General features: G+C 51.8%; 1 protein-coding gene and 1 long non-coding RNA gene across 2 annotated transcripts in view; both read left to right on the forward strand.

Moving 5' to 3' along the window:
- The first annotated feature begins 1,742 nt into the window (after nucleotides 1–1,742).
- On the forward strand, nucleotides 1,743–6,502 carry LOC143174088 (uncharacterized). The gene is made up of 2 exons (XR_012997908.1): nucleotides 1,743–1,823; nucleotides 2,459–6,502. It is a non-coding gene; the product is annotated as an uncharacterized LOC143174088 (long non-coding RNA).
- Nucleotides 6,503–8,055: 1,553 nt separating this feature from the next.
- The window catches only part of FOXO1 (forkhead box O1), a 69,670-nt gene continuing 65,583 nt past the window's right edge, over nucleotides 8,056–12,142 (forward strand). Inside the window, exon 1 of the mRNA XM_076364192.1 lies at nucleotides 8,056–8,696. Coding sequence (XP_076220307.1) covers nucleotides 8,091–8,696 — 606 coding nt within the window. The 5' untranslated portion in view covers nucleotides 8,056–8,090. The remainder of the gene's footprint in view (nucleotides 8,697–12,142) is intronic.

A 12,142-nucleotide genomic window follows, 5' to 3' on the forward strand; every position in this document is an offset into this window, starting at 1 on the left:
TCTCCGCTCCCTCTTTCCCTTCTGCCCCTTCATTGCGTTTCCCATTCTCCAGCAGCTCTGGCACCCATCGGAGGGGACAAGGCGTTCCTGTGGGGCTGTGCCTCAATGAACCGATCCCCTCCCCAGCAAAGAGGGGATGCTAGAGAGTCCAGTCTGAGACTCGACTCTGTTTTTTGTTTGCTTGGGGGTTTTTGGGGTTTTGGGTTTTTTTTGTTGCAAGCTGCTTCATCAGCTAGCAAGGTTGGTAGCCACAACTGGAGCAAAGAGTGAAAGTGGGTGGCTTTCAGGGAGCCACTGCTGATTTCTTTGCAGCTGCAGCAGCATTTCTGTAATGTGTGGGTGGACGGATCTGAACAGCCCCACCATTTACCCCTTCGCACCCGATGCTTTTCTCCGCCTCGAGCCCCCTCCTAAATCTCATTGGAGATCCCCATCTCCTTCTTGGGTAAGAAGAGAAGCCACCAAGCTGCCGCCAGCCATGTGCCTTCCTATTACTGATCACATGGCACGAGCTCATCTGATCCTGGTCGAGGTTCACTGTTCGGGGTTTGGCAGATGCAAATGCAAGATTGAAACTACTGGTTGCTCTTCTTATCTGTTTTCAGGCCGGCATGTGGTGTGCCTCTGCTTTTAGGCAGTACCTGCCGCTGGGACCTTGCTAGTTTCGGTTTCATCAGTCTATTCTCCTCACAGGCCAGGCGTAAGCAAGGTTTGCATTTGCAGCACCAGTTCTCAAAGCGCTTAAACTTTTAACTAACAAGGTTGCAATGGGCAGACATTTTTTATACCCATTTTACAGAGAGATAAAAGAAAGCACAAAGTTACTGTGTTTCACAAGAAGAAAGAGAGTGTAACTGCCTGGGGTTGTCGTCCTTCTGCTGTGGACATTTACACTGTGCACAGTATTTGTACACTACAAACCTTACCTACCTATTGAGCATCCTGCCCAAACACTGCCTTCTGTAATGTGTTAGTCACCAGCAGCGTAGGAATATATGCATATATGTCAAAATACCGTCTTACTATTATTGTCTAACCACGTGTCCATCTATATGTCTAGTGTAAAATGTATATAACGATACCATGCATATGCAATTGTGTAGCGTATACATAATGCACTCATTTGTATGCAAATACAGTTGTATACATATATAAATATGCTTTCCAAGTGTGAATTCAACAATGGAAAAATATATTTGTTTTTAAAAGTAAACCTTTCTTATGCCACAGCCTCTGTGCTGATTCCGGCTATACATTATTTTTCTCATTGATGACAAGTAGCTACCAGTTTTCCAGTGAAACAAAGGAAAAGAAGATGAAATAGTTGTCAAGCATTGCATTGTACCATGCCATGAATTTTCCTTCCTACAGGCTGAAGAGAAACCACTGATTATACCATAACTGTCAAGCGTCCTGTTTTCAGTTTGTTGCTCAAACACAATAAAATTATTTAATATACAAAAGCTATCATGCGAAGCCAGTCAGTTTTTCCTCCAGCAATATATCAAGGAAAACAAGAAATGAGAAACGCACCTGAAAATGTTGAAACATTGACTGTAGGATGTGGGAGAATATTGTAATAGATCATATTTACGACAAAACAGAAACCCAACACCCTGGAAAACATACATACCACTTGAACTGTGTTTACTTCCAGGCACATTGGCCTTTGCATAGGGGTGGGCCGGGTGACTCAGCTGAATCTGAAACCTGATAAACTCTTGCCTTCTGTTTTTACATCACAGCCAGTGATTGCACATGACACATTAAAAACAGATATCGCTACATAGACACTACCTTCGGTATTTATCTTATCGACCCTGGTAAGGATCATTTCTCGGGCATATTGTACTTCAGTCTTTCACTTATGGATGTGTATACGTGGGTGCGAGAGGATATATGTTTAAATGGGAGGTCTTGAGCCTAGATTGTGAGAGAGTCGAGAGACGAATTTGTGTCAAATATTTTCTTCAGCTTACCTTCTTCTTCTGTTTATGAAATGTGGCAGCAGACTGTGGTTCCCAGTAATGTATGCCACACTTGAGCTTATTCAGTGAATACGGTTTTGTCCAAATGCTAAGTAAGAGCCACACCTAGTAGGAATTCGAGCTGCATTAATCGCACCAATAAATAAAGTCATATTATTATTTCTTTTCTTTGACTGGAAAAGCATACGAGTGCTTCTGACATGAACAAGGAAATTTAAAATTAAATTCCGATTCCCTTAAATAGTGCAACTTAGAAATGGTTTCCCTGAAACCTTGCCCTGAAATCTTAATTGTTTACTTTTTTGCAGATGCTGAGGGCAAATGATGTATGAACAACATCAAAGGAAATTGTCCAAAAATACATAGTAAATATTTTTACTAGCTATTTAAAAAAAAACATACTTTTTTTTTTTTACTAAATCCTTTTTTAATTTATTTAACTAAATATTTATTTCGGCATTTCTTTTAAGCCAGGGTGGTCCAACCTCAGCAGCCACTAGGTCTGCACCGAGATTTTGGGAGCCCACCCCCCAGCAGCTCCATCTCCCAGTCTGGAGAGCACAACCCTGCCTTCGCCCCTTTTGACGGCTCCCTTTCGCCCTTCCTCCTGGCAGCAGCGCCCGCCGAGCCCTGCAGCTGCTCCCTGCCACCAAAGCTGCTATAGAGAAATTGGTGGAGGAGGAGGGGGTAGGCTGCGGGCTGTTGCTGTCCAGTTTGGAGACTTGCTGTTGATTGCTGGCGGTGAAGAAGAGGAGGAGGAGGAGGATGCAGCAGCTGCTGTGGGAGCCCCAGTTACAGCATCCGGGCTCCCCACGGCAGGTGGTGAGGAGGTGAAGGAGATGGCATTGGGGCAGCGCTCACATCGCCAACCGTGGTTCCCCATCTCCTCTGAGAAGAAGGGGTGGGCTGCGTGGAGACTTTCCGGGGGCTGGAGCTGCACCACACTCTGTGAGAATCCGGCAGTTCTCGACTCTGAAATGTGTCCAGTGAGGCGGGCAGGCAGCACAGCCAGCATTTATGAAGCTCTCCTGGCCCTAATTCCAGCCATACAGATGTAAATCCAGAAGGGCCTTGCTGCCTCTACTGGGAGCATTCAGGATTTTCACCTGTGCGTAGCAGGAGGTGGAGCTGAGACAAGGTAACTTCAAACCCCTCACCAGCAAGTACCCTGACAACTATTTGGTGACACGAATTTTTTTAAGCCTAAGGACTGGGGCTTGGTAGACCTGGCTTCAAAGTCTGTCTCTGCACTTAACTTCCTCTGTGTGGTTCTCTGCACATTATGTGAGTTCATGGCGGCCCTGCAAAGTAGGACTAATCATTTTGCCTTTCTTTTGCCATCTCTCCGCAGTGCCCGGTTAGCCTGTTAGCCCGACGCTGTACGGCACGGCCTTTTTCTTACTGTTGAGCTCAGGAGGGCTGCAGCCCTTCTGGGGTGTACAGGTGATAGCGTACATCGGATAACAAGAAATAATGTAAAAGTTTGTGCCAGGCAAGGCTGAGTGCCACTTGTTTTGCTTGAGCAAGTCATTCCTTGAGATCAGCATCGTCCTGTCCATCACTTCTGGTTTGCACCGAGTCACCGGACGCTTCTGGAGCCCTGAAAATCCAAGGGACATGACAGCAGGGGAAGTGGCAATTACGCGTTTTCTATGTGCTATAAAATGCAATGGGTGGGATTTGCTGGCCTGAAGGCAGCTGGCTGAAAATGCGTGTGAACTACTCGGAGCGAGAGCCTAGCATCCCCGTGGCCGGTCAGCTCCGCCATCTGGAGTGGCAAATCACCTGCGGGGGGACGTGTTTCCCTCCATTGACCACAGAGTGACCCTAAATGCGACACCCACCTCTCCCTGGGCCAGCCGGACCCCAACCTGCCTGTGGATGCTGCTGTGCGAGGCGGGAGGCGAAGGGCAGGATGTAAAGTGAGTGGGGGCATTAGCACCACCGAATCGTGGCAAGGGATTAGCAGATCCTTAAATTCCCTCTGTGGTTCGTGTGGTTGATGGGGAGAGATGCGCACTCCCAGGAGGTAACTCACAGTGGTGAAGTTAAGCTCCTGCTCCGAAATGCACTGCCAAGGGGCTGCCTTTCTCCAGCGGCTGTGTAAGAACTCTCAGGCTGGTTGGGAGAGCTTCAGGCACCTTGAACTCCCTCAGCTGGGCAGTGCGAATGCCCCGTCCACCTGGGACATGTCCAAACCCTGCTGTGTGGGGAGACCTTCAGTCACCCTGGGCTGGGAGGGGATGTGCTTGAGGTGCCACGCCACCCGGACTACAAACCAAAGTCAGTCCCTTCTGAGAGATGTGGGAGGAAACTGGAGGTGCTGAACTCCCCCATCCTTCCTCAGAAAATAAGCTTTCTCCCAGCTCTTACGATACCAAGCGCACACTGGTATTTCATCGTTGCTTTTTGTTCTGTTACAACGTTTGTACTCTCTCACCACGCACATACATGTAGAAAAAAGAGCTGTACATAGAGTACGAGTGCTTTCAACCTCATGTAATCTCCTGCTGAATTTGATCAAAACCTCAGAGAGTGAATTATACAGACGGTAGTAAGAAGACAGTATAGATCCTTTATTTTGGCTGCCTCAAACCTGGAATATGAATAGAAGGCTGTGCTTTATTCCAATGATGATAAAAGGCAATCTTCAAGTCTTTAATTTGAAAAAAATATAACGTGATGCTAAGGATGATAGGAGATGTATTGTAGAGAAGTGGAAAATGGGAGCAGGAGTAGGAGTAGAGAAATGAAAAGGTGGAGTGTAGGAGGAGAACCGTGGGAGTAGAAAATGAATTGTGGTGCATCCATCAGCATTTCAGCATTGTGGGAGATGAGATAAACATAACGTTGTCATTTGTAGATGCGGTAAAATTTCTTGTACTGAGCCATCGCTGTGCTGAGCTGCTTTAGGAGGGGGAAGCCCCCCTTCAGCAGCCGAATGGGTGGTTTTGTTCGTGGCAGCATGTCCTAAGGATGGTCAATGGTGTTGGAGTGCACTGGGAGAGCGGTGCAGGCGAGCTTACAGCATGCAGCTTGCGTGGCCCTCGTATTGTGCATGGCATGTGTGTCACTTGGTTGCTTTGACTCTGAAATTGGTTGACATGAAAGGATTCAATCCCCAAATACTTGCTGGAGAGAAGAAAACCTATGAGGAAAGCAGAGGATCACGTACGCGTGGACGGGGGCCTTACAGAAGGACTCACTCACCCAGGCGACGCCTGAGCGGACTGCCTGGATTACTCATCCCAGGAAAGCGCACAGCATCGTCTCATCAGCCTTCATCCTTCTTCCAACCCTCGGCGGACCTGGGCCCAGCTGATAGCATGCAATAGTCAAAATCCCCGTGGCAGAGCTAAGCTCTGCCTGTTGCGTTGTGAGTCACGGGGCCCCACTTGCCGAGCAAATGCAGCATTTTGAAGGCTCTGGTTTTATCGCTCTCTACCCCCATGTCCCTCACCCCTCACTGTGAACTGCTCTCTCTATTCACTGCTAAGGTTTGAGCTGCAAGAACATAAGTGGCATGGGGCACAAACGTAGCAGAGCCCCACCAAGAAGGTGAGGTGAGCAACGGCAACGCCATGTAGGGCCAAGAAAGGGCAATACAACCCTTATCCTGCAAAACGAGCCGGCCTGAACTACGAACACACCAGGGCTTCCTAAAATCTCCCAGCAGTAGCTTTCTTCCCAGTTTTCACAGTTGGCATCTGACAAAGGAAAGCTATTTTTTTTTCAACATCTGTGTATACCAATATAGGTCAGGGAATAACATCCCTTCTTTTGACAAAATAAAAAAGCAAGGAGTGCAAGATTTAAAAAAAGATCCTTAGAAGAAAGCCTGGGTAATAAATCCATTTCCTTTAGCAGGATAGGTGCCAGCCTGGCTCTGAGACATTTTTTTTTCAGACGCCAAGGAAAGAGAACGAAAATGTTTCAGTGTTCTCGGGCACTTCTTTTGTTTTGGCTCCCATTTAAACATGTCCATTCACCGCGCGTCCCTGGCTGCTTCTCACCATTATATAATCTCTGCTTCTCCAAGGCAGGGTGCTCTCCCTTACTGCAGGGCAACTACTGTAGCCGAGTTGTGTAACGCTGCCGGATAAAGCTGTTCCAAGCTGAAACGTGGCATGCAAGTTATTAGGTAGATTATTATTTTTTTTTAAACTGAAAAAAAAGGGGGTTTTCTAAAATCCGTGGGCTAAACAATATAAATTTGTGGGTTGAATCCTTTGCAGGATTTGGAAAACAGAAATGACTTAAAGGCAAAGCAACTCTGAAGTTTGACAAGCAGCCAACCTATAATAAGGTATAATCACCTTTGGCATTTGGGAAAATAAACATGACAAAACCAGTGCTTTAAAATGTGATTAGTTACTATGCACTTATGCATATGTTGCACTAACTATATAGTTAGGTGTCATCGCATGTCTTAAAAAGTGTTTTCATAATAGGCAGCATGTGTATGTAGATGTATGATCTGTCACTAAATTATATGCTGTGGGCCTAAATCCAGTCTTACACTCTCTCTCCTTCATTATTGTTACTCATTTTTAGAAAATATTTTTATAGGAACAATGAGCCGCATTTAAATAACATTAACACTCTCTGCCTTGGTGCAGAGAGGAGGGAAGAGTAACAGGTTTGCTGGCTCAACAGTGACAGTTACCCTGCTTCAGTGGTTCTTTGACAGGCAACATCAAATGCCATGGCTAGTTGTGAATTTTGTGACTTACTAAGCCATGTCTGAAGTACGTTTTTTAAAAGCACTCCTCCTATTGAAAACAAAACAGATTTTCTAAAAAGTACGGTTTGCCAGTTTGAACAAGGTGTTGATCCTCATCCCTGGGATCGTTTCCCTCGCTTAAGCAAACGTCTTCCTTTTAATTTTAAACAGAATAACACTTCTGTGTTGCCTCGAACATATATCTCTTTGTATGTTTATGGGGTCGGGAGGCAGAGGTGGCATGTCCTGTAACTGCTGCCTCTTTGGAAGGGGGGAATGCAAGCCTTACTAAATTGTGTGGCCTTGCGGTTTGCCGGGAAAAATATAAAGTATGTTTATTAGTTGACTTAAAATGAAATTATCCCGAGCTCCCGTGCCTGCCCACGGAATAAAACACCAGCTCACGGTATGAAAACACGCTCAGCCGAAGGGGAGGTTTATCACTTCGGGAGGCGCAGACACTTTCTGGCGAGGAGCCGGTCTGGGAGGGAGGGAGGGAGGGAGGGAGGGAGGCAGGGCAGCTGTCGCAGCCCCCGGTCCCGTCCCCCCCCGGCGCGGGGGCTGCCAGGGCTCCCACGGGGCCGGCAGGCGGGCGGCAGCGGCGCTCCGCACGGAGCCAGCGCCGCCGGGCTGCTGGTGGGAGCGGGGAGCCGCCTGGACCCCCACCCCCGCCGTGCCCCCCCCCCCGCAGCCGCCCCGCTGCAGCCGGGGGATGCCCCCAGGCCCCCGCCGGCAGCGACCAAGGCAGAAACACTCGCGGGGGCATCTTCCGTGGCAATCGCCCCACAGCTCGCCGTGCGAGCAGTTACTTCCTTCGCACCCCGCGGCCGGAGGGCGCTCACTCCCCGGCGGAGCTCCGGCACCGCCCGCGCCGACCCTCCGCGGCGCCGAGCCCGGGGCTGCGGGGGGGCACCGCCGGCCGCTCGCCGCTTCTCACCCCCCTCCGCCGCCGGAAAACAAAAACCACCCAGAAACAGCACGGGGGCACCGGCACCCTCCTGCCAAACCGGCCCCGCGGCGGGAGGCGGGCGGGCGGCGCGGCGCTGCCATTGGCGCGGCGCGGGCCGTCCCTCCCCGTCGGGAGGAGGAGGAGGAGGAGAAGGAGGAGGAGGAAGGCTGGAGGCGGGCCCGCGCGGGGCGGTCGCTCCAGTCGGTGCGCGCCGGGCGGCCGGGTCGCTGCTGTTGCTGCCGCCGCGGAGGGCAGGGAGCCGGGAGCCGGGCAGGGGCAGGGCGGCGGGGCCGGAGCCGCGAGGGGAGTTGGCGGCCGCGCCGTCGGGGCCGCGCTGGTCCGCGCCCGGAGCCTGCATGGGGCGGCGGCGCTGAGCCCAGCCGCCCCGCTGCTGCCGCCGCCGCCGCCGCGCTCCCGCCCCGGCCCCGCCATGGCCGAGGCACCGCAGCTGGTGGACATCGACCCCGACTTCGAGCCGCTTCCGCGGCCCCGCTCCTGCACCTGGCCCCTGCCGCGGCCGGAGTTCAACCCCCCCAGCTCGGCCACCTCCAGCCCGGCGCCGTCGTGCGGCGGGCAGCCCGAGGGGGCGGCCGGGGCCGCGGCCGGTGCCGGTGCCGCCGCCTCGGGAGGGCTCAGCGCCGACTTCATCAGCAACCTCAGCCTGCTAGAGGAGAGCGAGGACTTCGCGCCGCTGCCCCCCGCCGCCGCCCCCCCGGAGGCGGCCGCCTGCCGCTGCGGGGACTTCCCGGCTCCCGAGGCTGGCTGCCGCCTCCACCCGCCGGTGCCGCCGCCGGTGCCGCCGGTGCCGCCGCCCGTGGCCGGTCTGTCGCCGGGCCCCGTGGCCGGGCAGCCCCGCAAGAGCAGCTCGTCGCGGCGCAACGCCTGGGGCAACCTGTCCTACGCGGACCTCATCACCAAGGCCATCGAGAGCTCCCCCGAGAAGCGGCTCACCCTCTCCCAGATCTACGAGTGGATGGTCAAGAGCGTTCCCTACTTCAAGGATAAGGGCGACAGCAACAGCTCGGCCGGCTGGAAGGTGAGGGGCGGGTGATGGGGGTCCCCCCGTCGGAGAGGGGTCCCGGGAGGCTCCGCCGCGGGGCTGCGGGCGCCGTGCTCGGCGCTGCACACGCTGCCGCCCGGGCAGGGAGCCGCGGGGCTGCAAACGGCTGGGCACGCTGCCCTCCCCCGGGCTGCTCGCTGCCCGCCGCGCATTTTGCAGCGCCCCGGCTCCATGCTTTTTTTTTTTTCCTCCTTAAAATTTTACTTTTTTCACCCTTGCGAAGGGAAAAATCCTAAGGGAAAAAAGCGTTTCTGCCCGCCCCCCCGTGGGGCGCAGGAGGGGCCGGGGCCGCCCCCCCGCCTCCCCGCTCTCCGCCTCCCCGCCCGCCCTGCACCGCCGAAAGCAAAAGTTCACGTCGTGTCACGGCGCCGTCCCCGGGCAAACCCGGTGGGAGCGCAGCCGCCTCCGGCTCCCCCGGGGCGGCCGGCCGGGGCCGGGGTTCAACACCCGTGTCGTGGGGGTGGCCGTCGGGCGCTGCGGAGGCACCGCCGCGTCCCCTGGGACTCCCGTTCCGGGACGGGGGGTTGCCGTGCCGGCAGCCGCCCCGGCGCGGCGGGGTTTGCCGTCGGGCGGCGGAGAGGGGGCAGAAGCAAACAGGGATGGGGAAAGAGCGGAGGCAGGACAAGGGTTGCAAAAATACCGTGTGTTTAATGAGTAAGCCGCTGTATTTGTCTTGATCAGGCTTTGTTAAACTTGGGTTGCAGGAGCGTCTTTCTCCTGTTAAATAGTGGGACAGTTTCCTCCTGCAGCGCAGTCTCTGTACCCGTAGCAGGCTGGTAGCCGTAACCTGTTGGCGGTAGGGTTTTCTGCTCAGCCCTGGGCAGGCTGGGGCTGAGCAGCCGGTGCTGCTCCAAGCCAGGCCGTAAGGCCAGCTGCCGGAGAGCTGCCTCGCCCCCAGGTCCCCGGGGGGACCCTCTCGCCAGGTCCCTGGGGGGCCCCGCAGGCACTGGCCGCCCTCCCAGGCAGGTGGCCCTGAGCCTGGCGTCGCTTCGCGTGGGGCTGTGTGGCCACGCTGGCCCTTGCCCACCGTGGTGGTGGCTGTGTGGTACCCTCCAGCTGTGCATCCCCGTGGGTGCAAACGCTTAACGCTGCTGCAAACAAATCCTCTTCCTCCAAGGCCTGTGTCGAGCAAATGTCACCCACCTGTGGCCCTGCTTGTGGCGGAGGTAGAGCGCATAGTTTCGTGGCACTGTTGCGTGAGAACGTTGTCAGAATAAGCTTTAGCTGTCTGTGTAAAGGCAGAGCCTCCTCCGCTCTGCAAGGGATTAAATGATGGCAATAAATGTGTGAGGTGCACGCATCTAGCACGGTATCAGCGCGTCCTGGTGTGTTCGTGACTTCTGTCCTGTTGGGGCCAGCCAAACTCTTCGCTTCAGTTTCTAGTATCTGTATTATTTGCCTTTTTAAAAAAAGTCAACTCAAATAGTGTATTTATGTATTTTTAATTGCATAGCTAGGAGTGTTTGTTCATCAGATTTTTGTAAATTTATTTTTTCCAGATGTGAGCAACATCCTGCTAAGGAAATGCAGATTAATCTTAAACTCACTTTTAGCTGAAGGCTTTTAAGGCTTTTAAAAGTAATTTGTTAGTTTCTATCGATGTGTTTGACTAAAAAATTTGAAGGATAGTTGTCTGAAGACATCTTTCATGAAAACCCTTAATAGGAGTGAAAAGATTGATAGCTGACAACTTTTAAATAAGGTAACTTGTCACTTGAAAATGCTGGTTTTTTTCCCAGTGGTATTTCAGTCTCCTTGAAAAAAGAAAGATGCATCAATTTCGGAATGAGTAGAAGAAAACTGAAAACCAAACAAACCAAAATAAAATCAAAGCAAAGAACTCCCAAATTCAAGCGAGCAAATAAGAAACTCTGCTAGCTGTGTAACTTATTAGGCGCTTCCTATTTTATTGCTGCTCTTCCTGTGGTGCTTCAGCAAATAAGAAGTCTTGTACTCCTCTTTCTGACAGAGCGAGCTCTTCCTATGCCCACATACCTCCAGTGTGACAGGGGCAGCCGTTACCGGTATGTTTTTTGGCTGTGGTACCCTCTGGTAGAGGGCAATAGGTACCCTGCCACTGCTAGCGGGTAAATACACATGTACGCTCCTACCATAATTAAGTAGTTACTGTGTTTTGCATTGGACACATGTTGCCCTAATCCCTTCCTTTGGCTGGGTCACTGCCAGACTGCTCAGAAAGTTATATGATGGCAGGTTTTACCACTTTAGCCAGATAAATGCAATGTTTCTTAAACTCCTTTTCAGGTTTAGTTATGGGCAGCCGCTGGGTGTCAATGCTATAACTGATCTGGTTGAGGCGTGCAGCCCGTTTGCCTCGTTTATCACCACTTATCCACGGCTCAGCTCGAAGAAGGATATTTTTTTTTTTTTTTTTTTTTCCTTCCAGTTCGGGAGCTGTTGGTTTGCTCGTGCTCTGGGGGCCGGGGACCTGCTGTAGGTGCGGGCGCAGAGCTGGGAGCGAAGCCTGAGTCAGCCGAGGGCCCTGGCAGAGGAGGAGCATCGCTCCGGCGATGAGCACAGATTAGCGGTGGACTTTTCTGCTGACAGAGGGAGCGCGGGTTCGCGTTAGAGTCTGGCATTGACTTAGGGCCGGGAGTACATTGTGCGCGGGTGTTTCGCAGTCTGAGAAAGAGAGGGTGGGTTCCCCCCCCCCCTTAAGTAAAGCTTCGAGACATTTCATCTTGTTGGAGTTTGCGTATTTGTAAGTGCAACAAGGCACCTATCAAATTATACGCAAAATCTATGAAATGCACAAGAAACTAAAAAGAATGTGCACTTTCTGCATAGTGGCAAGGCTGTGTTTCTCACCCAGAAGATGAGGGCTAACTGCTCTAATGCTTGTGAATGTGGACTGCCCCAATTTAACATCTGATGTTGAGCTGCTTTTTCATCTTTCACTGAATGAAGAAGTTCAGTGGTGTCAGCAGTATCTGTTGGGAGCTCAGAATAGCATCCAAGTTCTTCAGGTAAAAACTTTCCAACAAAAATGGCTTTTTAAATAGTAGAAGTCAAAGGTAGTAACATAAAATTATCAGTAGTAGCTTATTAAAGTAGGTAAAATTGTTCTCAGTTATACATACAAAGTAGTTTTATTCCAGACTTTCTTAGCACAAACTTTCCTTTATAAACAAACCCCCCTATTGAACTCTAGGGGAGCAAAGTCCGCACGACCCCCCGTGCGGTGGCTACCTTGAATGAAGCACTTAAGATGCGCCCTGCCAGACCTGCTGCTGTATTGTTGAATGTGAACGAGTGCTGATAGCGACCAGCCGTTGCTCAGAGAAAGCTGAAGCAAGAACAAGATCTGGTTCAGAGATAAGAAAGGAATTATTGTGAAAGTTGCATGGAAGGATGAAACTTTTCTCCTAGTAGTAGTCAAGTGAAAGCAATATTTTCCCTTA

This window comes from Aptenodytes patagonicus, chromosome 1 (assembly GCF_965638725.1).
Source record: "Aptenodytes patagonicus chromosome 1, bAptPat1.pri.cur, whole genome shotgun sequence".
Taxonomy (NCBI): domain Eukaryota; kingdom Metazoa; phylum Chordata; class Aves; order Sphenisciformes; family Spheniscidae; genus Aptenodytes; species Aptenodytes patagonicus.